This window comes from Cervus canadensis, chromosome 22 (assembly GCF_019320065.1).
Source record: "Cervus canadensis isolate Bull #8, Minnesota chromosome 22, ASM1932006v1, whole genome shotgun sequence".
NCBI classification, from domain to species: Eukaryota; Metazoa; Chordata; class Mammalia; order Artiodactyla; family Cervidae; genus Cervus; species Cervus canadensis.
The window spans coordinates 47,662,031-47,689,191 of NC_057407.1; the positions used below are offsets into that span (position 1 = coordinate 47,662,031).

The 27,161-nt window shown below is 50.6% G+C and overlaps 2 protein-coding genes across 7 annotated transcripts in view; one reads left to right on the forward strand and one right to left on the reverse strand.

Annotated features, from left to right (window-relative positions):
* Positions 1-1,179: 1,179 nt before the first annotated feature.
* ACAA1 (acetyl-CoA acyltransferase 1) lies at positions 1,180-25,627 on the forward strand. Its single transcript, XM_043442294.1, has 12 exons — positions 1,180-1,458; positions 1,659-1,752; positions 2,721-2,778; positions 19,730-19,809; positions 20,108-20,150; positions 21,796-21,894; positions 22,661-22,741; positions 23,949-24,139; positions 24,290-24,469; positions 24,759-24,814; positions 24,923-25,068; positions 25,314-25,627. The coding sequence occupies exons 1-12, from the start codon at positions 1,288-1,290 to the stop codon at positions 25,387-25,389; spliced, it is 1,275 nt and encodes a 424-aa protein (XP_043298229.1). The 5' UTR covers positions 1,180-1,287; the 3' UTR covers positions 25,390-25,627.
* A 213-nt stretch (positions 25,628-25,840) lies between these two features.
* Positions 25,841-27,161, reverse strand: part of DLEC1 (DLEC1 cilia and flagella associated protein) — a 96,393-nt gene continuing 95,072 nt past the window's right edge. For 5 of the 6 annotated variants that reach the window (XM_043442283.1, XM_043442282.1, XM_043442280.1 and 2 more), the window contains 3 exons: positions 26,431-26,584; positions 26,079-26,202; positions 25,841-25,992 (listed from right to left, as the gene is read on the reverse strand). In XM_043442283.1, the coding sequence (XP_043298218.1) occupies positions 25,866-25,992; positions 26,079-26,202; positions 26,431-26,584 (405 nt within the window). In that variant the 3' untranslated portion in view covers positions 25,841-25,865. The remainder of the gene's footprint in view (positions 25,993-26,078; positions 26,203-26,430; positions 26,585-27,161) is intronic. The other variant, XM_043442284.1, reaches the window with a different exon arrangement.

Consider the following 27,161-nt stretch of genomic DNA (forward strand, 5'->3'; position numbering starts at 1 on the left):
GACCAGACGGACCTTTGTTGGCAAAGTAATGTCTCTGCTTTTTAATATGCTATCTAGGTTGGTCATAACTTTCCTTCCAAGGAGTAAGTGTCTTTTAATTTCATGGCTGCAGTCACCATCCGCAGTGATTTTGAGCCCAGAAAAATAAACTCTGACACTGTTTCCACTGTCTCCCCATCTATTTCCCATGAGGTGATGGGACCAGATGCCATGATCTTAGTTTTCTGAATGTTGAGCTTTAAGCCAACTTTTTCACTCTCCTCTTTCACTTTCATCTAGTGGGGTAGGTGGGCACTAATCCCAAATTGACTGTAAAATTTGTTTTTTAAAAATGTGTATGGGGACTTCCCTGCTGGCCCAGTGGTTAAGACTCTGAGCTCCCAATGCAGGGGGCCCAGGTTCAATCCCTGGTCAGGGAACTAGATCCCACATGCTGCAACTAAGACCTGGTGCAGCCAAATAAATGAATAAATATTAAAAAAAAATAAAACAAAATAAAAATGTGTATGTATGTATATGGCTCTTTCTCCAGATAAGGGAGTCCCGTCACATCTCAGCAACTCTGTACAATACATTCTCCTGCCACCTCAGAATCCCAAATTCCCTCAGTCTTCTCAAAAGACTTCCCAGGCGAGCCCAAGCGCGTCAAGGTAGGCTGTGAGGCACCTCGGAATTATCTCGGTCTCCCAGCCTGGGGGAGACATCAGAGAAGGTTAGGAAGGGAGAAGAGGAATAAGAGGCCCCGGCGCCTCTTTCCCAGGTAAGAAACTGTAGGCAGCGCTCCTGACAAACCCGCCATCTGTTTGGTGGCGGGCAGTGGGCAGGGTTGTAGGGAAAGGGACCCCCGGCAATGGTGAAATTTTCTTCAAGAAACGAAAGGTGCCCCCGCAAACACGCCTGGGGTTTGGCAGTAGGCGGGGCTGCAAGTGGAAAGGATTCCTGTTGGCGTTTCTGGGCGAGGCTTCAGAAAACTCCACCTCCCGGTTGGCAGGCCTAGGCTACTGTGGGCGGGGCTTTGAGTGAAAAGACCCTCTGGTGTCTAACTTTGGGAAGCTCGGTTTGCGGCTTGGGGCGGGACCTCAGGCAGGCTCGCCAACCAGAGGTTGGCTGAGGCGGGGAGATGGGCGGGACTTTTAGAGGGACAGGCCAGTCAGACCAGTAGGTCTGTGGGTGGGACTTAGATTTCGGTGGGTCAGAGGTAAGGTTCAGCGCCTGCGTGGGCCACAGTCTATCGGTTGCTGCCCTCTCTTCCTGGCTGGTCGAGGGTTTACCTGGCCGAGCTGCGCGATGCGGAGGCTGCAGGTGGTGCTGGGTCACCTGAAGGGCCGGCCCGCTTCGGACCCGGAGCCGCAGGCCGCCCCGTGTTTAGGCGGCGCGCGGCGGGCGTCCGCAGAGGATGTCGTGGTGGTGCACGGGCGGCGCACGGCCATTGGCCGGTCGGGCCGCGGCGGCTTCAAGGTGAGGCACCTGGGCTCGAGAGCCAGGTGTGAGATGGAGGCCCGGGGTGGGCTGGGGTCTGGCTCCTCTGTTCGTTTCCCTTCGGCGTCGGTGGCGGCTCTGCGCCCGAGCTGTGACCACTCTGTCCCTTTGGGGGAGGGCGAGGCTTTGGGAGCTGGGGTCCCGACCCGGGATCCTAGCGGTCGCTCTTTCGGCTGTAGGATACCACCCCCGACGAGCTTCTCTCCGCCGTCATGACCGCGGTTCTCCAGGACGTGAAGCTGAGCCCGGCCCAGCTGGGAGATATCTGCGTGGGTGAGTGCACTACCCTGGCCCTGCGCTCGATCCTCGCCTTCCCATCCCGTCAAAGCCCTCCTCAAACACCGCCCTCCATTCAGGCGCTTTCCAGGCGTCTTCAGTGAGGGGAATGGCGACGGACTGCACGCAGATAAGTGTAATCGTCTCTTAGGGCTATAGACTCCACCACCCCTCCCACCCCCGCGTCCAGGCACTTTTTGTGCCGGCTTCAAGCACATTCTTGATATTAAGTATGATAGGAAGTAGGAATCGCAAGGGACAAACATCTCCACGCTAGAGTCTTGGTGCCAGGGTTTGAGAACACCCTAAGAGACAGGAGACTGGGTTTCTCTACCCATCCTGATGTACTGTCTATGCCAGGGTAGAACAGAAGGAGCATCGAAAAACCATCAAAGTCCAGCTTTGCAGTTAAAAAATAGAGAAACTGCCTGGGGGATTTGTAACAGAGCTTGGACCTGAATCTAGGGCCTCTTGACCTTTAGTCTAATCTTCCCCCACCTCTGCTTCCCACCTTAGTGCGGAACCTAACATTATATGGTAAGAGTCTCATCACAGAGGTGCCACCCCTAGGTGGGGGATCACTGTTCAATCCCTGGAGTGAAGTAGGTGGGAGGCCACTCAGGGAGGTGTGCATTTTCAGAAACACTTTCCTAACTGACAGGACTGCCTCCTTTGACTTCAAGCTTTGCACTACATTCTTCTTTCCGTGTTACCTGTAAAGGCAGGCGACCTGCCCAGAGTGTGCTGATTTGGAAAAGCAGGGTGCATGGGCAGGGGGTCGTGGGCCTCTCGGGGACTGGATCTAGTGTCTGACCAGGATACACTGCTGTTTAGCTGGCTCAGCCTGCTCCAGACCTTGACATTCCAGTGGTTCTGAAGGAGGAATGCCCCCTCTCTGGTCATCACAGCTGTACCTTAGTGCCCAGAGCACCGCCCGGCACTGACTAGAGCTTTGTTGTCCACAGGAAATGTGCTTCAGCCCGGGGCCGGAGCGGTCATGGCCCGAATCGCCCAGTTTCTGAGGTAAACTTTTCTAGTTCTTGCTCTGCGTTGGTTATTCAAACTCTTGCTTGGGCTCCGGCCCCAGAGAACTCAGCCTGCTGGTGGGAGAAGATCAGGGTCTGGTGGAGTCCAGACCCGGACACAGTTAGGATGCTTGGCACCCTGTTTTTCTGGATGCTACTTTTCCTCTACTTTGTTTTTTTTTTTTTTCTTTCCTCTACTTTGAAAGGAGGGTGTGTTTACTGGTGCGGATCCAGGACAAATAACCTTTGGGCCTGGAGCAGAAAGTTTGCTGTGGCCCAGTCTTTCTTAAGCCTAAGTCAGCTTTTTGCTTTGGCTTTTGTGTCAACTCAGCCCTTCTGTCAGGTAAATATCCAGGTTGGCTCACTGAAGAGAGACTCTGAGCTTTCGAAATGCTAGTTGAGCAAGCTGGCATCTCCAAAGCAGAGCCCATCCACAGAGACTTGGGCATGGGCCATAACCCAGGGGTTGCCCAGAAGGTATTCGCCCTGGTGCATTGCCCTGGTGAATTGCCCTTTACCCCTTGTCCTAGGATGGGGGAGGAGCTTTAAATTATTTTCATGTGTAGATTTAAGAACCATTTAGCTCTCTAATGCCAGTTACATGGAGAAGCAATAATAGGAACATGAACTAGTGAAGGAACAGGAAAAATGAGAAAAGCTGTGGAGACTAGGAGACATTCAGACTGCTTAGCCTAGAGTTCAAAAGATTCCTTGATCTGGCTCCAGATTTGCCTTCCAGTCTTATCTACATGCTGCTGCTTCTTTAAGCCACCCTGTCTGCCCACTTCTTTCCCTAAGCTGGTCAGTCTGTCCCCATGCGGTACTGTCCCTGCCACCCTTCTCCTCGCTGGTTAAACTCTGCCCAAACAGTGCCACCATTTTCACCAGACTTCCCTGAGCACCCAGGCTTAGCAAGAGGGCCCCTTCTTTTCCAGTCGGCTGGCTACGTGCTTCCTTTTGATGGGCTTTGCTGTCTTGCTCTGTTGCTGTAGATGCGGCTAGTTAATTCACTTTCTGTATGTAGTCGGGCGTCCTCTTGGGCGCTGTATTATCAAGCATGTCAGCATCCCTCACACTGAGTCGGTGTTTACTGAACACTGGGTGGATTGGGTGAAGGGGCAATAACTAAGTAGTAGGGTGTTAGGGCACCAGGGAAGGGTAAACAGGCTCCAGGTGCCTAGGACATTCTCCACCCAAGAAGGTCTCAGCAAATCCTGGCCTGGACACTAGTCCAGAGGTTCCCAGCTCTGGTTACACACTAGAATCAGCAGGGTACTTTCACCCCGAGGTTCTGAGTCCGTAGGTCTCAGGACTTTGTGCCCATGGCCAACTCAGATTACATTGGCAGAGGTGGCTCCACCAGCTTCTAGGGCTGAAACCAGTGTGAAAGGCTGGGGGAACCCACCAGAAGGAGGGATGTTAGAATACCTAGTACCTGTCAGGGTTCTTTGTCCAGCTGGGAACAGGCTTTCCACAGAGAATGGTGGGAACATAAAGGCTGAGAGTAGGGATGGTTTCTGACCTCATATTTTAGACATTTTGTTTTTTAAATTGAAGCATAGTTGATTTACAGTGTTGTATTTCTACTGTATATCGAAATGATTCAGTTACACACACACACATATATATATATATATACACACACACACATTCTTTTTTAAAAAATATCCTTTTCCATTATGGTTTATCACAGGATAGTGAATATAGTTCCCTGTGCTATATGGTAGGACCTTGTTGTTTATCCATTTTTATATAATAGTTTGAATCTGTCAACCCTGAACTCCCATGCCATCCTTCCCCTAATCACCGCCCCCACACAAGTCTGTTTTCTGTGAGTCCATTTCTGTTTTGTAGATGAGCTCATTTGTGTCATATTTTAGATGCCACGCGTGAGTGACATCGTATATTTGGCTTTCTTTGACTGACTTCACTCTGTGACAGCCTCTCTAGGTCCATCCATGTTGCTGCGTATGGCATTATTTCATTCTTTTTATGGCTGAGTAGTATTCCATTGTATATACCTACCACATTGTCTTTATCCACTCTTCTGTTGATGGACGTGTCCATTGCTCCCATGTCTTGGCTATCTTAAATGGTGCTGCAGTGCACACTGGGATACATGTATCTTTCTGAATTATTGTTTTGAATGGATATAGGCCCAGGAGTGGGATTGCTCAATCACATGGCAAGGCTATTTTTAGCTTTTTGAGTACCCTCCATACTGTTTTCCCTGGTGGCTGCACCAGGGTACATTCCCACGGAACAATGTAGGAGGGTTCTGTTTTCTGCACGCCCTATCCAGGATTTGTTATTTGTAGACTCTTAAATTTTAATGTTTTATTTTATACTGGAGTACAGTTGATTTACAATGTTGTGCTCGTTTCAGGTGTATAGCAAAGTTATTCAGTTATACATATAAATATATTCATTCTTTTCCCATATTATTGAGTCACATTCCCTGTGCTATATAGTAGGTCCTTGATGATGTATCTATTTTATATATAGCAGTGTGTATATGTTAATCCCAAACTCCTAATTTATCCCTCCCCCCACCTTTCCCCTTTGGTAACCATAAATTTGTTTTCTAAGTATGTTTCTGTTTTGTAAATAGGTTCATTTTTATCACTTTTTTAGATTCCATATTTAAGTGATATCATATATTTGTCTTTCTCTGTCTGACAGACTTAGTATGATCATCTCTAGGTCTGTCCATGCTGCTGCAAATGGGATTATTTTGTTCTTTTTTGTGGCTGAATAGTATTCCATCGTATATATGTACCACATCTTCACCCACTCCTCTGATAATGGACATTTTGGTGGCCTCCATGTCTTGGCTAAATGTAAATAGTGCTGCAGTCAACACGGAGTACATGTATGTTTTTGAGTTATGGCTTTCTCCAAATATATGCCCAGGAGTGGGATTGCCAGATCATATGTTAGCTCTATGTTTAGTTTCTAAGAAACCACCATCCTGGTTTCCATGGTGGTTGTACCAGTTTACATTCCCATCAGTGTAGGAGGGTTTGCTTTTCTTCCTGTCCTCTCCATTTATTATCTGCAGACTTTTTGATGATTGCCACTGTGACTAGTGTGAAATGATACCTCATTGTAGTTTTGATTTACATTACTCTATAATGAGTATTGAGGTTGAGCATCCTTTCATGTGCCTCTTGGCCATCTGTACGTCTTCTCTGGAGAAATGTTTATTTAGATCTTCTGCCCATTTTTTGATTGGGTTGTTTGTTTTTTTATACTGAACTGCACGGAGCTGTTTTTGTATTTTGAAGATAAATCTCTTACTGGTCACTTTGCAAATATTTTCAGCCATTCTGTGGGTTATCTTTCATTTTGTTTATGGTTTCCTTTGCTGTGCAAAAGCTTTTAAGTTTAATTTGGTCTCGCTCTCTCTTTTTTCTTTCTTTTTTTTTTTTTCTTCTTTTTACTCTGGGAAGTGAATCAAAGAAAGATATTGCTGTGATCTATGTCAGAGAGTATTCTGCCTATATTTTCCTCTAAGAGTTCTGTAGCATCTGGCCTTACAATTAGGTCTTTAATCCATTTGTGTTTATTTTTGTGTATGGTGCTAAAGAGTGTTCTAATTTCATTTTTTTATTAATACATTGAGCTGTTCCGTTTTCCAAGAACCATATATTGAAGAGTCTGTCTTTTCTCCATTGTATATTCTTGCCTCCTTTGTCCTAGATTAGTTGACCATAGGTGTGTGGGTTTATCTCTGGATTTTCTATCCTATTCCATTGATTTGTATTTCTGTTTTTGTGCCAGTACCAAAACTGTTTTGATTATTATAGTTTTGTAGTATAGTCTGAAGTCAGGGAGCCTGATTCCTCCAGCCCCATTTTTCTATTTTTTAAAAAAAATCATTTTGTAGCTGGTGATACACCGCACATTTATGTATTTGTTTGGCTGTACTGGGTCTTAGTTGTGGCATGTGGGATCTTTAGTTGCAGCAAGTGAACTCTCAGTCATGGCAGGCAGAATCTAGTGCCCTGACCAGGAGTCACACCTAGGACCCCTGCACTGGATCTAGGTTCATTTTTCTTTCTCAAGATAGCTTTGGCTATTCAGAATCTTTTGTATTTTCATATAGATCGTAAATTTTTTTTTCTCATTTGTGAAAAATGCCATTGGTAATTTGATAGGGATTGCATTGAATATGTAAATTGCTTTGGGTAGTATAGTCATTTTGATAATATTGAGTCTTATAATCCCAAAACATGGTATATCTCTCTTCTGTCTGTGTTATCTTGAATTTCTTTCATCAGCATCTCATAGTCTTCTAAGTACAGTATAGGTCTTTTGCCTCCTTAGGTATTTTATTCTTTTTGATGTGATGGTAAATGGGATTATTTCCTTAATTTCTCTTTCTGATTTTTCATTGTTAGTGTATAGGAATGCAAAAGATTTCTGTGTATTAATTATGTATCCTGCAACCTTACTGATTCATTGATGAGCTCTAGTAGTTTTCCAGTAGAGTCTTTAGGATTTTCTGTGTATAGTATCAAGTCATCTGCAAACAGTGATAGTTTTACTTCTTCTTTTCCAACTTGGATTCCTTTTATTTCTTCTTCTTCTGTGATTACGTGGCTAGAACTTCCAAAACTATGTTGAATAAAAGTGGCAAGAGTGAGCTACTTATTTTGTTCCTGATCTTAGAGAAAATTCATTCAGTTTTTCCACTGTTGAAAATGATGTTAGCTGTGGGTTTGTCATATATGGTCTTTATTATGTTGAAGTAGGTTCCGCCAAGCCTACTTTTTGGAGAGTTTTTATCATAAATGGGCGTTGAATTTTCTCAAAAGCTTTTTTTGGATCTATCAAGATGATCATAATGGTTTTTATTCTTCAGATTGTTACTTTGGTGTGTCACATTGATTGATTTGCATATATTGAAGAATCCTTTGCATCCCTGGGATAAATTCCATTTAATCGTGGATTTATGATCCTTTTAATGTGTTGGTGAATTTGGTTTGCTAGTATTTTGTTAAGGACTTTTGTGTCTGTGTTCATCAGTGATGTTGGCTTGTAATTTTCTTTCCTTTTTTCTTTAAATATTCTCTCTCTCAGTTTATTCTTTTTTTAAAAAATTTATTTATTATTGGACTTCCCTGCTGATCCAGTGGTTAAGAATCTGCCACCAGTGTAGGGGACACAGGTTCAATCCCTGATTCGGGAGGATTCCCTATGTTGCAGAGGAGCTAAGCCTGAACGCTGCAAGTCTTGAGCCCAGGTGTCTAAAGCCAGCGCTCTGCAACAAGAGAAGCCACGGCAATAAGAGACCTGCGTGCCGCAACTAGGAAAAGCCCCCGAGCGGCAACAGAGGCCCAGCACAGCCCAGAATAAATTAATTAAACAATTTAAAGATAAATCATAAATGTTTAAAGAATTTTAGTTTTGGCTGCACTGTGTCTTCATTGCTGCATGCAGGCTTCTCTTTGGTTGTATTGAGCAGGAGCTACTCTTCATCGTGGTGCGTGGGCTTCAGTAGTTGCGACTTGCAGATTCCAGAGAGAGGGCTCAGTAGGTGTGGCCCACGGGCTTAGTTGCCCCACAGCATGCAGAATCTTCCTGAACCAGGGATCGAACCCGTGTCCCCTGCATTGGCAGGTGGATTGATTTTTAACCATTGGACCACCAGGGAATTCCTATAATTTTCTTTTTGTGGTATTTGTCTGGTTTTAGTATCAGGGTGATGGTGGTCTTATAGAATAAGCTTGGGAGTATTCCTTCCTCTGTAATTTTTTGCAAGAGTTTCAGAAGGATAGCTGCTAACTCTTAATGTTTGATAGAATTCACCTGTGAAGAATTCACTTCTGTTTGTTGGAAGTTTTTTAATCACAGTTTCAATTTCAGTACTTGTAATTGGTCTGTTTGTATTTCTCATTTCTCCCTGGTTCAATTGGAAGGTAGTACCTTTCTAAGAATTTGTCCATTTCTTCTAGGTTGTCCATTTTATTGGTGTAAAATTGCTTGTAGTAGTCTCTTATGATCTTTTGTATTTCTTTGATATCAGCTGTAACTTTTTTCATTTCTAATTTTATTGATTGGAGCCCTCTCCCTTTTTTTCTGAGTCTGGCTAAAGGTTTATCAATTTTATCAACTTTATCTTTAAAGAACCAGCTGCTACTCTCATTGATCTTTCTTATTGTTTTCTTCATCTCTATTTCTCCTCTGATGTTTATGATTTCTTTCCTTCCACTAAGTTTGTGTTTTATTTGCTTTTCTTTCTCTAGGTGCTTTAGGCATAAGGTTAGGTTGTTTATTTGAGATTTTTCTTGTTTTCTGAGATAAGACTATCACTATAAACTTCCCTCTTATAAGTGCTTTTGCTGCATTGCATAGGTTTTGGATTGCTGTGTTTTGACTGTCATTTGTTTCTAGGTGTTTTTAAAATTTCTTCCTTGATCTCTTCAGTTATCTGTTGGTTGTTTAGTAACATGTTGTTTAGCCTCCATGCATTTGTGTTTTTTTTACAGTTTTTCCCTATAATTGATTTCTAATATCATAGCAATGTGGCTGGAAAAGATGCTTGATATGATTTCAATTTTCTTAAATTTACCAAGGCTTGATTCGTGGCCTCAGATGTGATCTGTCCTAGATAATGTTCCATGTGCACTTGAGAATAAAGTATATTCTGCTGTTTTTGGACAGAATGCTCTATAAATATCAATTAAGTCCATCTGATCTAATGTATCATTTAAAGCTTATGTTTCCTTACTGATTTTTTATCTGGATCATCTGTCCCATTGGTGTAAGTGGGTGTTAAAGTCCCCTACTATTATTGTATTACTGTCGATTTCCCCCCTTTTTTCTTAAAATTAAACTTTTTATTTTGAGATAGCATTTTTGAGATAATCATATGCAGTTTTAACAAAGAATACAGAGACCCTCATGTACTTTTTTCCTAGCTTCACCCAGTGGGAACATCTTGAAAAACTATTGTACAATTTCCCAACCATGATATTGACATTGATACCGTCAAATTACAGAACATTTCCATAGAACATTTCCATTACCATGAGGACCGTTTTATAGCCACACCCACTTCCTTTCTCACTCCTCTGCTTCCTGATCCTGGCAACCACTAACCTCTTCTCTATTTCTGTAATTTTATTTCAAGAAAGGTATATAAAGGGAACCACACCGATTGTAGCCTTTTGGAATTGACTTTTTTCACTCAGCATAATTCTTTGTAGCTTTCATTCCGATTGTTGTATCATAAGCCTGTTCCTTTTCATTGCTGAGTAATATTCCATGGTGCACGGGTAGGGCCCACCCTCCCCAGGGCTGCTGGACTGGGTACAGAGGTTAAGAGGGAACCTGGCCTCGTCTTGAGGGCCTACTGTGAGCTAGTTTGTGTCCAGCATACAGCTGGAGCTTTTAAGAAGTGGTATTGATGCATTTCCTATCTCTGTGCCTCTTACAGTCCTTCTTGGAAGTAGAACATGTGAAGTACCATAGTTGTAGAGTTTGGAGCAAAATGAATTTTGTGAACACTCTTCTCATTGCAAACAGACATCTTTGACACAGTCTGGGAAACTTGAACATGGACTAAATATTAGATTATTTAAGGGTTATTGTTATTTTTTGTTAGGTGTGACATTGGCATGGCAGTTATATTAAAACAATGTCGTTCGTCGGCTTGGCAGGTTGAATGGGTTACTAGTGAGAGGACATTGCATCTGGGATGTGCTTTAAGCCCTCCAGCCTTGGGAAAGATGTGGGAGGGGTAGAAAGGAAGCACTGTTGACCAATGTTGACAATAGTGGAAGCTGGGTGATTCGTATGTGGGAGTTCATTATATTCTCCTCTCTACTTCTGTTTGCGTCAGGACATTTCCATAAAAAAAGGCCTTTGAGTGTGTGCAGTGTCACTGAGCCCACATTCCACAACTGGAGAAGGGTGATCTTGTCTTATCGCAGTGTCTGGTCTGTGGCTCCTGGTGGTTTGTTTGAAGCCAGTATTTAGCAGTCATACGCCAGGAGACTCCTGGCTGGAACCAGTGTTGTGGAATCTCTAGCTGTGAATTGTATCAGCCTTGATCATCCTGTCCTAGTGCTCTCTGCTTTGCATGTATAATTCTGTTCTTGAGGTGCCACCAATCTCTGCGGAAAAACTGTTTGCGGCTTCACGTAAGAACTGTTGCCCAGTCTGGGGTCGGTCCTGACTCCATCCCACATCACCGGCCGTGTGACTTGCAGCAAGTCCCATCGCCTCTCTGGGCCTCAGCTGCATGGCTGTAAGAATGAAGAAACTGGCTGTGGTGTCCTGAGGGTTCAGAGTGGTAGGCAGGAGGTCTGTTGTGGCAGGGTACCCTCCATATCCTATCTGGCTTTGGAGTGGGCCATATGGGGAGGAGGGTGAGGGTGGAAGTGCTTTGGCTGACTTGACCTACCACAGCAGTTTCTGTTTCTTGAAAGCCTGCAGATGAGAAAGCTGAGGCTCAGAGAGGTTAAGTAACTTGGCCAAGGCTTCACAGTAGTGGCACTGATGGAGGGGAAGTTCGAACCTGAGACTCTCTGGTACCATGCCTGCACCACGTTGCCTCTCACAAGCAGGGTCAAGAGGACCCTCAGGAATCATAGGGAGGGTTTGTCCTCCTGTGAGAGGTGGTAAGCTCCCCATCTGTGTGAGTGTGCAATCTGGTGATGGACTGTCCCCAGGGTCGGGTCAGGCTGAGGCTGCCCAGCCCCTGGCAGGCCCCTCCCACCTCCCACCGCAGTGGCCATGACCGAGATGAGCATGCTGGCACCTCAGTTTTCACTGTCGTGGCTGTTAGCATTTGCTTTAAACATTGAAGTCCTCCTGTGTTGGGTGCATATATATTTACATTGTTGTGTCTTCTTCTTGGATTGATCCCTAGATTATTATATACTGTCTTTCCTTGTCTCTTGTAACAGTCTGTGCTTAAAAGTCTAGTTTATCTGAGTATTGCTACTCCAGCTTTCTTTTGATTTCCATTCGCATGGAATATCTTTTTCCACTTCCTCACTTTCAGGCTGTATGTGTCCCTAGGTCTGAAATGCGTCTCTCACAGAGTCTTGTTTTTGTATCCATTCAGCCACTCTGTGTCTTTTGGTTGGAGCATTTAAATCATTTACATTTGCGGTAATTATCCATATGTGTGTTCCTATTGCCGTTTTCTTTTTTAAAATATTTTTAATTTATTTTTGGCTACATCAGGTCTTCGTTTTGGCCAATGGAATCTTCATTGTGAAATGAGGGCTTTTCTCCAGTTGTGGTGCATGGGCTTAGTTGCCCTGTGGGATCTTAGTTCCCTGATCAGGGATCACACCCACATCCCCTGCGTTGGAAGGTGAATTCTCAAGCGCTGGGCCACCAGGGAAGTTCTGCGTCCCCACCTTATTGCCGTTTTTGTAATTGTTTTTGTTGGTCTTCCTTTGTTCTGTTCTCTTCTCTGGTGGTTTGATGACTGTCTTTAGCGTTGTGTTTGGGTTGCTTTTTCTGTGTGTGAATCTATCGTAGTTTTGGTTTGCAGTTCCCATGAGGTTTCGATATAGCGATCTATATATGTACAAGGTTAAGTCGCTGGTTCTTAATTTCAAATGTAGTTCCCATTTCCTTCAGTTGTACTCTCTTCTCATGATTGCTGTTTTTTAAAATTTCTTTTATTTATTTGGCAGTGTCGGTCCTAGTTGTGGCATGTGGGATTTTTTGTTGTGGTGCTCAGGCTCCATAGCCGGGGTGCGTGGGCCTAGTCGCTCCATGGCATGTGGGATCTTAGTTCCGGGACCACAGATTGAACTCACATCCCCTGAACTGCAAGGTGGCTCTCCAACCACTGGACCATCATGGTTGCTGGTTTTGACATCCTACTTGTGTGTGGACGATTTCTTATTACTTTGTTTGCTTTTATTGGAGAGCTTTCCCATTTTTTAAATTTTCTTGTTAGGGAGTTAGTTGGTTTTGTGGTGCTGAATTCTCTTAGCTTTTGCTTGTCTGTAAAGCTTTTGATTTCTCCATTGAATGTGAATGAAAACCTTGCTGGGTATTCTTGGTTGTGGGTTTTTCCTTTTCATCACTTTAAATAGATTGAGCCACTCTCTTCTGATCTGCACTGTTTCTGCTGAAATAACCTTGAAGCTGTTGATAGCCTTATGGCGATTCCTCTTGTATGTTATTTGTTGCTTTTTTAAATTTATCTTTTACTGTGTTGGGTGCTGAGTCTTCATTGCTGCGTGTGGGCTTTCTCTATTTGAGGCAAGTCGGGGCTACTCCCCAGTTGCGGCGTGCAGGCTTCTCTTTCTGTGGAGCACGGGGCTCTAGGCTGCGGGCTTCAGCAGTTGTGGCACACAGCTTCAGTTGCTCCGCAGCATGTGGGGTCTTCCCAGACCAGGAATGGAACCCGTGTCCCCTGCACTGGCAGGCGGATTCCCAATCACTGGACCCCTGGGAAGCCCAGGCAGCCTGTCTTCTGATGGGCGGGTGGGGCTGTGTTCCTAGAGTTGGCTTTTTGGCCTGAGGCTTTCCGGCACCGGAGCCTGCAGGTTGTTGAGTGGGCCCTGGTCTTGGTGCCGAAATGGGGACCTCCAGGGGAGCTCACACCAGTCACTATTCCCTGGAGCCGCCACTGTCGTTGTGCTTGCCTGAACCTCAGCCGGCAGGGTGCAGCCGCCCTGTGCCTCCCCAGGAGACCCTCTAAGACCGCTCGGTGGGCCTCGCCCAGGTTCCTATAAAGGGGCTGCTTTAAGCTGGGCCCCAGTGCGCATGAAACCGGCTGTGAGCCCTCATGGGGGGGGTCTCTGTTCCCCCAGCCCCGTGGAGCTCCTGCCCTCAAGCCCTGCTGGCCTTCAAGGCTAAATGATCTGGGGGCTCTTCCTTCTAAGACCAGCCCCTCAGATGGTCTTGGAGGGCTCTTTTATGGGGGAACATCCTGTGTAGTCTGCATGTGTTAATATTTGTTGGTGCGAGAACTCTCTTTATAGTGTGTCTGCCACGTCTTTCCTTAGCGTGTGCTGGCCACTGTCCCCTCTGATAGGAGGTGTGACTGGCCTGTCAGGGTGGGGTCTGCCCCCAAGTGTTGAGCAGAGGCCCTCAGATCACTTCCTTAGCTGTGTTTGTGATATGCGGTATGAGGTATGCGGGGCTGGAGCACTCCCACTCAGAGAGAAACCACTGAGGATTCCTATTCCGGAGCTGGTCACTGTGGGTGTGCTCTCTTGTCACCTTTCTCCGATGACACCATGGCACCTCTCTCAGCCCCATCGTAATGTGGGAACGCCGCAGCTGGCCCTGGTGTCTCTCAGGCATTGTTTTCACCAGGCCGCCAGCATCCATCCACTGAAGTCAGGGCCCAGGTTGCAGTAATTATGGATCTGTACTCCCTGGGGGTGCCATGGAGCAGCTCAGACTCTGCCCTGGCCCCACCTCAGCATGTGCATGTCCGCAAAGTTCTCAGTTGCAAAAGCTAGACCTGTCTGGGCTGTAGGGGATGTTCTGCAGGCACTGAGTTCACAAAGCCCATTGTTGTTCAGCTGCTCAGGCATGTCCAACTCTTTGCAACCCCATGGACTGCACCACGCCAGGCTTTCCTGTCCTCCACTATCTCCCGGAGTTTGCTCAAACTCATGTCCATTGAATTGGTGATGCCGTCCAACCATCTCATCCTCTGTCGTCCCCTTCTCCTCCTGCCCTCAATCTTTCCCAGCATCACGGTCTTTTCCAATGAGTCTGTTCTTTTCCAATGAGTCTTTTCCAGACTCCAGTGAGTCTGCTCTTCCCATCAGGTGGCCAAAGTATTGGAGTTTCATCTTCAGCATCAGCCCTTCTAATGAGTATTCAGAGTTGATTTCCTTTAGGATTGACTGGTTTAATCTCCTTGTTGTCCAAGAGACTCTCTCAAGAGTCTTCTCCAGTACCACAGTTTAAAAGCATCAATTCTTTGGTGCCCAGCCTTCTTTATGGTCCAACTCTCACATCTGTACATGACTACTGGGAAAACCATAGCTTTGATTATACAGATCTTTGTCGACAAAGTGATGTCTCTGCTTTTTTATATGTTGTCTAGGTTTGCCATAGCTTTTCTTCCAAGGAGTAGGTGTCTTTTAATTTCATGGCTATAGTCACTGTCTGTACTGATTTCGGAGCCCAAAAAAATAAAGGCTGTCACTGTTTCCATTTTTTCCCCTATCTATTTGCCATGAAGTGATGGGTTTGAATGCCATGATCTTATTTTTTTAGATGTTGAGTTTTAAGCCAGCTTTTTCACTCTCCTCTTTCACCTTCATCAAGAGGCTCTTTAGTTCCTCTTTGCTTTCTGCAATAAGGGCGGTGTCATCTGTGTATCTGAGGTTATTGATATTTCTCCCGGCAATCTTGATTCCAGCTTGAGCTTCATCCAGCCCGGCCTTTCGCGTGATGTACTCTGCATATAAGTTAAATAATCCCATCGTGGGGTGTAATCTGCTGTTGACGCAGCTGGGAGGAGACTGCAGCTCTTCCTTAGTCGCACAGGCTCTGAGGCTCAGCTGTGGCTTCAGCCGCACCTCTGCCTGTGGGTCCCCCTCTGGTCCCTGCTCCCAAGTCTGCCCCGGAGCACATGAGCCCACTCCGCAGGGAGGGGCGTGGGAGCCTGTCCTGGCTGGAGCCCTTCCGGGTGTCTAGGAAGGTAGGGTCGCCCCTTGGGAGAAAGGCTCAATGGCGGCCCCACCCTTTGCACATCACTCAGCAACAGGGCTTTGCTTGCATGGTGGTCCCGGCTTCCTCCATGAGCATTCTCGGTTGCAGAGCGCCTCACTCCCGCCACCTCAGGCTGGCTCCTGGCAGCCAACAGCAGTCCTCTCTCTCGGTCTGCTTTCCAAACCCCAAGTTCCAGCAGCCAGCCCCTGTGCGCACCAGTGGACGCATCTCAGGCTGGGGCGCAGAGGGCTGTGGCTGGACCGTCTGTGCAGGTCTGTCTGTCCTGCCTGCCGCTTGCTGTGTTCTCCCCGAGTTTCTGAAGCCCCCCTTCTGCCCAGCTGATCTCCCTGCCAGTGAGGGGCCTTCCCCATATGCAGGAACCTTCTCTCCTTCAGCTCCGCCCTCGGGGGTGTAGGTCCCATCCCACTTCCTCTTCCTTTTCCCTTCTTTCTTTCTTCCTACCTGGTTATGTGGGGATGTGCTATCTTGCCTCTCATCCACGAGTCTTTCTGAATTCGAGTTTTGTCTGGATGTGCACCAAGCAGTGGGATTCTTGGATCAGATGGCAACTCTATTTTCAGCTTTTTGAGGCACCTCCATACTGTGTTGCATAGTAGCTACACCAGCTTACATTCCCACCAACATTGTAGGAGGGTTCCCTTTTCTGTACACCCCCTGTAGCATTTGTTATTTGTAGACCTTTAAACGATGGTCATTCTAACTGGCGTGAAGTGATACTTCATTATACTTCTGACTTGCATTTCTCTAATAATAAGCAATGTGGAGCATCTTCTCCTGGGCCTGTTAGCCCTCTGTCATACTTTAGACATTTCTTTTGCACTGGTTCTCTGTCCTGGCCACAGGCCCCCTTCTCTGTTCTTTAGGGCAGCAGTCCCCAATCCTTTCAGCACCAGGGACCGGTTTTGTGGAAGCCAGTTTTTCCATGAACTAGTGTGTGTGGGGGGATGGTTTTGGGATCATTCAAGCACATTAAATTTACAGTACACACTTTATTTCTATTATTATTACACTGTGATGTATAATGAGATGATTATACAACTCACCATAATGCAGAATCAGTGGGAGCCCTGAGCTTGTTTTCTTAGAGCTAGACAGTCCCATCTGGGGGTGGTGGGAAAAAAGTGTGTTGCTTATGTCCAGTCTACTCCATAATCTCATTTAGGTTGCTCACACTGCAAAAATCCGTGCTTCATAAAGATTGGATGTTGGAAATGGAAGCAGGTTTTTCAGTGCTTTTGTGGAAACCTCAGGATGTTCCGCCTTGATTTGAATCCAGAAAGTGTGGAGATTTGAAATTGTCTGAAAGATAACTTTTAAGGCCACCGTTGTTTTCAGTCTAAAGCAGTTGATCCTCTTCTGGCACAAAGTCAGTTTTCCTGGCTTATTCACAAATGGGTTGTGGATCCATTCCTTCCCAGTTCGGGGGTCTTTTGTGGTTGGGAAGTAATGCTCAGACTCTATTGAAAGCTGAGATAGGTGATCACGCAATAGCTGAAAGAAAAAAGGCCCTAGCTCAGTCTGTTTCAAAATCTCTGCTAATGTTTGAAATGTATCAAAAATCCCAATGTTCACTCATTGCTCGCATAACCCCGGTTTGGCTTTGAATGCAGCCACTTTATCTGCCAACTTGAACACAGTTGTCATTCTACCCTGAAATGACAGATTGAATTCGTTGAGTAGGTTAAATACATCACTCAAAGTAGGCAAGTTTTGTGATCCATTCTGCATCACTGAAATGTGGTGACTTTTCCTAAAAGAAATTTCTGGAGCGGCTCTTGTAACTCTGGCCAGTGATCTTGTGTATAAGACATGTGTGCTCTGAGTCCATCTCCTCAGAGAGTTATGTGAACAGACATGAGTTGTGGGCAAGTACTTTAATGTGGCTGATAACTTAACCCCATCCTGCAGAACACTGTTAAGTTCAGGTGACTCTTTCAGATAGCCAGCATTTCCCTATGGATGATGCGGCGTGTAGACTCACATTCAGAAGCGAACTCTTTGACTTGAGTAGTGAAACCAGAAAGCCATCCAGCCATGGCAGCTACTCCATTCATGCATGTATTGACACAAAAAGACCAATTCAGTTTTCCTGATAGGTAATCATTCAGAGATTTGAATTGTTCTGCAACTGTGGTGTGGTTGGCAACAAAAGGGCACATAACATATCCTCATACACATCCTCCTAAAAAATAGATTGCGCAGACAAGCACTTTGCCTTATCCAATTCGATAGACTCACCAACCGGGACTACGGACCACGGTGAGTCATTTATCCTAACAGCTGTGTTGGGCTCTCCTGGTGGCTGAGATGGTAAAGAATCTGCCTGCAACGTGGGAGACCTGGGTTCAGTCCCTGGGTTGGGAAGATTCCCCTGGAGGAGGGCATGGCAACCCACTCCAGTATTCTTGCCTGGAGAATCCCATGGACGGAGGAGCCAGGCGGGCTGCAGTCCGTGGGTTTGCAGAGAGGCAGACACGGCTGAACGAGTAAGCACAGCACACAGCACAACATCCTCTAGTAATGTTTTCATCAGTTTGTCTCGTTGTGGCGCTGTCTGAAAGAGGAGCACGTGCCACCATTTAAACGGCAGCCTGTCCTCTAAAAGTTCACATCAGATGTCAGGCAGCATCACTCTTCACCAACAGTGAAGGGCTTCTTAACTTTAGCTATAAGGTCAGCCACTAGGAATGATGCTCGCAGTACAGGTCCATTTGATGAAGTGAGTGGTAGCCTTCAGTGATTGCTTCTGTTCTTCATGTTCGGGTTTTTTTCTTTGTTAAAATGCCAAAGGCTTGTCTGTCTGTCTGTACTCTTGGTTGCGCTGGATCTTTATTGTTGCACCCAGGCTTTCTCTAGTTGTGGCGAACAGGGGCTCCTCTGTTGTGGAACAGGGGCTCCAGGCACATGGGCTTCAGTAGTTGTGGCGCACAGGCTTAGCTGCTCTGAGGCATGTGGAATATTCCTGGACCAGGGATCAAACCTGTGTTCCCTGCATTGTCAGGCGGATTCCTACCCACTGTACCACCAGGGAAGTCCCAAAGGCTTGTCTTTTAATGCAGGGTGCTTGGTCTCCATGTGGTGAAGCAGTTTTGAATGTTTTTTTAGCTTTGTTGGATAGCTGGTCACCACATATTTACAAAGCAGGCTTGGAAAATGTGAGTCACTTGTAATGAACCTGTAATTTAAGTAGGACTCGGTATTTTCTTTTAAACGCAGCTTTCTTTTTTGTTGGCAGTCTTAAGCATCTTCTGCTGTCTCATCATTGGGTCTTCCCACCTTTTAAAGAAGCCCTCCAGCGATGTTTGTTTTCTACTCATTTTGGCTAGGGTTAGCTTGTGGGCTTATGAAAACTGAGACAGGTGCATAGTGTGGGAAAGAGGCCCAGACGGAAGTGGTCAATAAAATAATGGGCGAGCCACAGGTGGACTGAAGTGTCAGATTCTGACTTAAAGCCTGCCACTAGATGCAACTTAACTGTCGCTTGCCACTCACTGATAGGGTTCTGATATGAATCTGCAGTTGATTATTAGTAATGGTCTCTGTGTTGTCAGACCTCACTGCTAATGATAGATGTGTATTTGCAGCCACTCCCCACCCTAGCTAGCCTCACTGCCTGGCTCCACCTCGGATTGTCAGCCATTAGATTCTTAGAAGGCGCGCACAGCCTAGATCCCTCGCATGCCCGCTTCACAGTAGGGTTTGAGCTCCTGTGAGAATCTAAGGCTGCCACTGATGTGACAGGAGGCAGGGCTCAGGCGGTAGTGCAAGCGATGGGGAGCGGCTGTAAATACAGATGGATTTGAGTGAATATGGCACTCGCCTGCCAGCCTGCACCCACCTGCTGCTGTGCCTCCCGATTCCTAACAGGCCAGGGACCGGTACCGATCCATGGTCTGAGGGTTGGAGACCCCGGCTCTAGGAGAAAGAGGGATGTACAGTTTTCACTTTCGAACCTTCAAAGGCAAGACGAGGCCCAGCCGGCCTCCTCTTGCCTTTGGGCCGTGCTTGGCCTTGGTTGAGGAGGATCACTGGATGGAAGGGCATGTGCTTGCGGGACCCTGCGGGGCAAGCGCCTGCAGAGATGGGTTCGGATAGCGTGAATCGCCTGGAGTGCGGGTAGGGCCGCCTGTTCCTTCCCCTGGTCTTTCTGTCCGCCCTCCCCCAGCTCCCCCACAAAGGGGCGGTCAGGCTGGCCAGGAGCCCAGGCCTGCTTTCCCTGAGAGCCGGGCAGAGAGAGGCGGGCTGACTTTCCGTCTTGCTTTCTGTTTCAGTGACATCCCGGAGACTGTGCCTTTGTCAACTGTCAATAGACAGTGTTCGTCGGGGCTCCAGGCGGTGGCCAGCATAGCTGGTAAGTTGTGACGGGTGGGCGCCCATGGCTGCCACCTGGCCTCAGTCCTGGTTCCATGGGCTTGGGTCAGCAGAGTGCTTGCCTGTGGGGCAAGCAGTAATTTCTGAGGACTGTACCCACAGAAAGCGTGGAGGAGAGCCCCCCACTGCAGTCCCCCAGACTTTTCTGACCACTCCTGGGTCTCCATCTCGGAGGCTGGGGCTGAGTCCCCCTTAGAGACCAGGTGGGGAAGAGGCTCCCCTGTTCCCAAGACAGATGAACTCCAGGGAAGGATGTTTATAAAATGCTTTTGTTGCAGGTGGCATCAGAAATGGGTCTTATGACATTGGCATGGCTTGTGGGTAAGAATTTCTTTCTGCCGGAGCTTATTAACCAACTTGTAACAATGAAACTAATGTTCCTCTCCTGAGTTCTCAGAGGCTATGATTTCATGCTTCTCCCTGCAGCCCTTTCAGGCAGCTGGCTGCCAGTTGGTTCCTACAAATTCTGCTTAGAATCAGCCCCCAGCTCTGGCTGTTTGGGAACCGCGCACACCTCTCAGCACCAGAGGAAACTGGCTTTGAAGAGCTTTCTTTTCTTGGAAATCTGTCAGGCTGGAGATGTGGGCAAGCATCTTGAGAGAACACAGCACAGGTTTCCCGTCTGTGGCAACCCTTGTTGATTTGTGATGGTTGCTGAGAGTGGAAAAAGTAGTTTTGGTTCCCAAAAGCCCAGGACAGCTGCCTGCTCTAGGACTAGCTTGTTCATTTAACAGGCTGTCTGTCCCCCGCCCTGTCCAGGGTGGAAACTTCCACTGCCTCCTGGACTCTGAGGGACACGGTCAGGTCTGTGGTGGTTTGGCCCCCGTCAGCTGTGACTCCTATTCAGCTGCAGCAGACGGAGCCCCCGCGAACTGGGCGGCACTCCGGGGAGGGGAAGCTGGGAGCGCAGGCCGCTTCGGCAGGCTTGGGGGGCCGGCAGCCCCAGGATCCTGACCCGCTCCCTCTGCCTCTCACTTCCTCTTCAGAGCATTTTTTAATCGGAGCTCTGCCAGGCCATCTCGGGGCTGTGCCAGCTGGCACTGGCTGTCCCGCCCCGTGTCAGCAACCGTAGATGAATCCAGAGACCACACCGCAGGGACTTTGGCCGGGCAAAGGCCACTGGCCAGGCTGCCCCCGGGCTTCTCGCTCTCTCACTGGAGGATGGATGGGGGTGTGTGTGGACTGAGGAGAAGGTTGGAGCCTTCATGGGTTTCTGACGGGGAATCTGAGTCCTCAAGCAGGTGAAAGACCAAATTACAGGGTTTAAGGGTTTGGGCCAGGACAGTCCCGTGTGTCACAGGCTGACTTTTCCCCAGACTTTGCTCATGACGAGTGACTCATGATATTGTAGGTGGCAGTGGGCTCTGGAGCCCAACTACCTAAATTTGGTCCCCACTGACAGGTTAACTCAGCTTCTCTGGGCCTGGCATTGCTCACAGCGCTCTAATACTTGGGAGGAGTTTTCAAATAGCGCTGGGCGCATGAAAAGTGTGCAGAGTTATGTGTTACCGCCCTTTAAAGCCTTATATTCTGCCACCTCCTGGAAGCCCTTTGTGACCACACTAACCCAAGAGCTCAGCTTTCCCCTCGGCTCCTGGCACCTCCTCCTCCAAACAGGTTGGCTTGCTCTTTGACATGTGGCTTTTAGAATATTATTGGTCTCGTCTCTCTTCCGGATTTGTGGCCCCTGAGGGCAGGGCCTGGGCTTGTTAGAATGTTTCCCATACTGTGGCCAACACTAGGCCGCTTTCCTTGGGCTGGCTGAAGGAGCAGTTGTCTTAGGGGAGTGAGGCCCTGCCCGGGTGTGTGGGCTCTGCAGTGGTCCGGGGGTCAGGGTGGAGGCGGGGCTCAGCAGCCCTGCACCCCCAGCTCTGTCTGGCCAGCCCGGGGCTCCCTGGCTATTTCCCAGCACTTGCCGGCACCGAGCTGTCTGTGGGGAGCCTGCTAATCACGTCCTCCTCCTCAGGGTGGAGTCCATGTCCCTGGCTGACAGAGGGAACCCTGGAAATATTACTTCACGCCTGGTGGAGAAGGAGAAGGCCAGAGACTGCCTGATTCCTATGGGGTGAGTACCTGGCTCAGCTCCCTGCCTGGCCCGGAGCAGGCTTGGATCAGGAGCTTGGATCCCCTTGTGGCCCCCTGCCTCAGGCCTGGCTTGCTCTGCAGGGCCTCTGGGGCTGGGACTTCCTGAGGCCCCCAGTGCACTCTGCGTCCCTGGGTTTCTAGGCTCGGCCCAGCCTATCACTCCCACCCTAAGGGGCTCAGTCACACAAGGCCTGATGGCAGCTGCACCCCAAAACCTTGGCCTCAAAAGTTGAGGAAGCGGGAGGCATTTGCCCACCGGCCACGCCGATGAGGGCACTGGGCCCCGACAGTGTGGCCTCAAAGGCGCCACTGCCGCAGAGCTGCTGAGCACTGCAGCCAGGGCCACCGCGGGGCCGTGGGCAGGGAGTCCTGGCTCCGCAGGGCGTGAGGGGACGCGCGGCTGCCTCCACAGCGGGGACCATCTCCGAGGGAAGCCTCTCTGAGGGAAGCCTGGGCCAAAGGCCCCGCTGGGGCTCTGGGATGTGGGGAAGCTGCAGCTCCAGGGAGCAGAAAGCTGGGTGTGGCCTTCCCACGGGGACCCGGGAGTCCTCGTCTCCTCACAGGAAAGCAGTTTCCCTTGAGGCGCAGAAGCGCCCTCCTGGGTGCTGGTCTCTGGTGGACACGCGTGGAGTCCCAGCTGCAGTGCCTCCTGCCTGTGCCCCTGGCGTCACTGGGACACAGGTCTCCCCGCCACGTCTGTGGCCCCGGGCCGCACACAGACTCAGCGTTCCCCGCCCGTGTTCCAGGATAACCTCAGAGAACGTGGCTAAGCGGTTTGGCATTTCGCGGGAGAAGCAGGATGCCTTTGCACTGGCTTCCCAGCAAAAGTGAGTGCTGTCTGGGGTGAGATGCTGAAAGGGCTGGAGTGTGAGCTTTTGAGGCTGTTCTAAGTGGGCTTCCCAGGTGGTGCTAGTGGTAAGGGACCTGCCTGCCAATGCAGGAGACATGAGAGACACGGGTTCGATCCCTGGGTCAGGAAGATCCCCTGGAGGAGGAAGTGGCAACCCACTTCAGTATTCTTGCCTAGAGAATCCTATGGACAGAGGAGCCTGGCAGGCTACAGTCCGTGGGCTTGCAGAGTCAGACATAACTGAAGCCATTTAGCACATAAGTGGTGTCAGATGGAGCCGCCCTAGGCTACTGCTGGGCAGCCAGTCGTTTCCCAGCCTCTCCCTCCCAGGAGGGGAGGTGGACCAGGGAGGGCGCCACTGCACCCACAGCACCACATCCCATTATGGCCTGTTTCCTGAGTGTCTTTCCCCCCGGTGAACGGGCTGTGGAGGGAGTGGTCTCCAGCCAGGTGGGCCTCTCTGAGGCGGTGGTTCTTAGCCGCTTGGGTTCAAGCTCTGATCAGAGAGTCGGGTAAAAGCTGTGGCTTCTTCCCCTGGGAATGCCCCTGGGCCTTTGCATATGATTGCAACAATCACCCTAAAATGCCGTCTGCTTCTACACTGTTTAAATACTAAGGTTTATCCAGTAGTTTATGTCATTTTTATTATCGTTAAGATATTTATCTGGCCGCGCTGGGTTTCAGTTGTGGTATGTGGGATGTGCTGACCAGGGATCGAACCCGGGCCCCCTGGGAGCACGGAGTTGTAGCAGCTGGACCACAGGGAAGTCCCGATGTCATTATAAATATGTGGAAACACAGGAAACTGATGGCACTGGGCTGGTGGGAGGGAACAGAAAAGTCGACAGAAGCCAGCACGAATATTCCTGGGGCTCCAGCCTCAGGTTGGCTTAATCCCTCTTGGGTGAAGGGCTCAGAGGGGAGCCCCCTGCTCAAACCTCCCCCTTGAGGATCTGATAAGGCTGATGACCAGAAAGGCCCTGTGAGGCCCTGGGCTCCCACTCCCCGGGCAGGAGGGGGACCCACAGCAGGCCCTCCCCATACTCCCCTACATGTCCCCGCATGTAGCAGCCTGAGCTTGCGTGTCTGTCCCAAAGGGCAGGGGGCGGGAGCCTCAGGGAGGGACCCCAGGAAGGAAGGTAACCCCATGGGAACCTGAGCCTGGCTGTCCACGGTGCTGGCAGGGCAGCCAGAGCCCAGAGCCAGGGCTGTTTCCAGGCTGAGATCGTGCCTGTCACCACCACGATCCGTGACGACAAGGGCACAGAGCAAAGCGTCACCGTGGCCCAGGACGAGGGCATCCGCCCCGGCACCACCATGGAGGGCCTGGCCAAGCTGAAGCCCGCCTTTAAGAACGGGGGCTCTACCACAGCTGGTGAGACGGGGCTGGGGGTGGCGGAGGAAGGGGCTGCTCTAGCTGGATGTTCTCCCCTGGGTGCTGGGGCCACCAGGCAGGTGGATGGGGAAGGTGTGGACCCCCTCAGCCTGCCCCCCAGGCCCCCCCAACCCTGTGCTTTGCCTCCAGGAAACTCGAGCCAGGTGAGTGATGGGGCCGCTGCCATCCTGCTGGCCAGGAGGTCCAAGGCAGAAGAGTTGGGCCTTCCCATCCTGGGGGTCCTGAGGTCCTATGCGGTGGTCGGGGTTCCGCCTGACATCATGGGCATTGGCCCTGCCTACGCCATCCCGGTCGCTTTGCAGAAAGCAGGTAAGACGGCTCCTTCACCCCCAAGATTCAGACCCAGTTCCTGCTGCTCGTGCTGCTGCCTGAGGCAGGTGGGGGACAGGAGCCTGGGGTGGGCCTGCGGGTGCCTGCAGAGGGCAGGCGGGTGAAGACCAGCACCCCGACCCCCAGCCGGGCTCCACGCACCCATCTTGAACAAAGGCAGCCACAGCAGGCAGCCTACAGGCCATGGATGGGGCAGGGCTCTGGGGAGACTGAGGATCCCGCAAAGGGGGCCGCTGGCTCAGCTCAGGTCTTTCCCCCGGGCCTGCAGGGCTGACGGTGGACGACGTGGACATCTTTGAGATCAACGAGGCCTTTGCCAGTCAGGTGAGCCTTTGTTTTGCAGCATGGCCTGGGGTCCCCAGTTGGAGCCAGGGGGCTAGGGGCAAAGGGGACCAGAGAGGGGTCCACAGCTGATGCTTCACCTCCCCCTAGGCTGTGTACTGTGTGGAGAAGCTGAAACTCCCCCCTGAGAAGGTGAACCCTCTGGGGGGTGCAGTGGCCTTGGGCCACCCGCTGGGCTGCACAGGGGCTCGACAGGTCATCACGCTGCTCAACGAGCTGAAGCGCCGCGGGAAGAGGTGAGGCTGGCCCTGTGGGGATGTCGGGGGAGGTGTACGTACCCCCGCATGCTCCAAGCTGAGACAGGGGATCCTGGCCTGCAGCAGGCATCTGCCACCCCGTGTGTGCACCTGGGGGGCAGGCTGGGGCCCACACGCCCTGAGGTCTGGCGTCCTCTGGGCCCACAAAGGCCCTGGTGCACCCAGCTCAGCCTTCCTGGCGCGAGCTTGGCCGTGCCTCCCCCTACGTATGTCTCCTTCCCCAGGGCCTACGGGGTGGTGTCCATGTGCATGGGCACTGGCATGGGAGCCGCCGCCGTCTTTGAATACCCCGGAAACTGAAGCGGCCCCCATCGGAGGCGCCGCACGGGAGGGATGGCGAGTCAAGACCCCTGAGCTGATATGAACACACACAGCGTGAACAGCTGCCCCAGCACGGGAGCGGGTGAGGAGGCAGGCCCCTCCAGCTAAGACACAGAACGCTGGTCTGGGTCAGCCAGCCCGCAAGGCCACCGCGTGATCCCCGGGGGAAGGTGCTGTGGATGAGGAGTGTGGCAGACACAGTAAACGTGCGGTCTTACCTCGGTGCCTGTGGTTCTTCCGCAGGGCCAGTTCTCACTAGGCTGGTCCCGCCTCTGCTCCACCTGAACACTAACTGCCCTGGTCTCCACCGGGGCGGACCTACCCTTGGATGAGCCCTGAGGACACAAGCGCAGGCCTGGAGGGGTCCCTCCATCCCAGGAGCTCAGAGGCCCCCCAGCAGAGGCCCGTGCCCAGTAAACCACTCCCGAGCTCTGGGCCATGTTTATTTCCGGGACTCAGAGCCGGTGCTGAGGGGAAGCATATCTCTCGTCGTACGAGCCGCGGCCCCGGAGCCGCAGGGCGCACGGCTTCTCTCCGAGCACGCCCTCCACCACCAGCGTGGACTCGTACAGGTCACAGCTCCTGCGGGAAGCCGGGGCTTACATCAGGAGGGGCCCTGGGCCCAGTGCTCTGGGGGGCCATGCCAGCCAGGCAGTGGGGGGCCATACCTGGCGGTGAAGGAAACATGGAGGGTGACAGAGGTGGGGGGCGCGTTGACTGGTCGTGCCTCCAGCAGCCCACTGCTTGGGGAGACCTTGAAGGCCACGGGGTCCCTATCTGGCTCCTGCTGGCCTGCAGGATGGGGAGGACACGCAGGCGGCTCCACTGACCCCCGCCTCCTGGTGCTTCTGCTCCCGCCCACCACCCCGGGGGGGGGGAACCCCCTGGGGGACCACTTCAGATGGGGTAAGTGGCCGTCAGCGCAGCAATTCCCAGCTGGTCCGGCCCATCAGCACAGGGCCACAGGCCCCTTCCTGGGGGTCTCGGCCTAGCGGAGTTGGGGAGGAGGGCCGAACACACCTGTCAGCACGGCCCAGTAGCTTCGGCAGCCACTCAGGTTCATGAGGTAGACCTCCCGGGCCCGGCCCTGGTTCACGAAGCAGGTGCCGAAGTCCACCCAGCTGGTGGAGAGCTGCAGCTCGGGGACGGCCACCACGGCCCGCAGGGGCACCACCTGGGGACAGAGCCAGCCACCCGGGGGAGCAGCAGGGACACGGGACCCTGGACCCTGCCCGCCCTCCGCGCAGCAGCTTCTGAGGAGCCCACAGGCTGCGCCGCCGCTGGTGGGAGGGGGCCGCGTGTCACCTGGGAGGGTTCCAGCAGCAAAGGGCCCAGGGAGGCGCCGGCTGCTCCCTTCTCCCCTGATCCAGCGCTGTGGTTTCCGCCCCCTGGCCAGGTCACCTCCCTGCCTACCTGTCCCTCTTATCCAGCCCTCTGGGCTCCGGGCCCTCTCACCTTTCCCCCGGGCCTCTCCCGTCAGAAGCTTGTGGGGCTGGGGTGTGGAGCTTGTCACAGCCCACAGAACGAGGCCCATGGCTTTCTCACCTGGTACACACACAGTCCCAGACAAGCCCCAGAGGCGTCCCTCAGCTGCTCACTGTCGGCATGGTCAGGCCATTCCCTGGGCCGGGTCCCCTTCTTTCTCCATTAAGCAATGTGCAGGCTTCACATGCCACCTCCTCCAGGAAGCCTTCCCTGGTTTTCCACCCTCCAGCACCCCACCTGGCTCTGAGCTCCTGAGGCCGTTAAGG

What these genes read in the sequence shown, in the direction of transcription:
- ACAA1 (XM_043442294.1), top strand. Translation starts at nt 1,288, where the DNA reads ATGCGGAGGCTGCAGGTGGTGCTGGGTCACCTGAAGGGCCGGCCCGCT. An exon ending in GCTGGGAGATATCTGCGTGG is followed by an intron (nt 1,753 to 2,720) that starts GTGAGTGCACTA and finishes TGTTGTCCACAG; the next exon opens with GAAATGTGCTTCAGCCCGGG. An exon ending in ACGAGGCCTTTGCCAGTCAG is followed by an intron (nt 24,815 to 24,922) that starts GTGAGCCTTTGT and finishes ACCTCCCCCTAG; the next exon opens with GCTGTGTACTGTGTGGAGAA.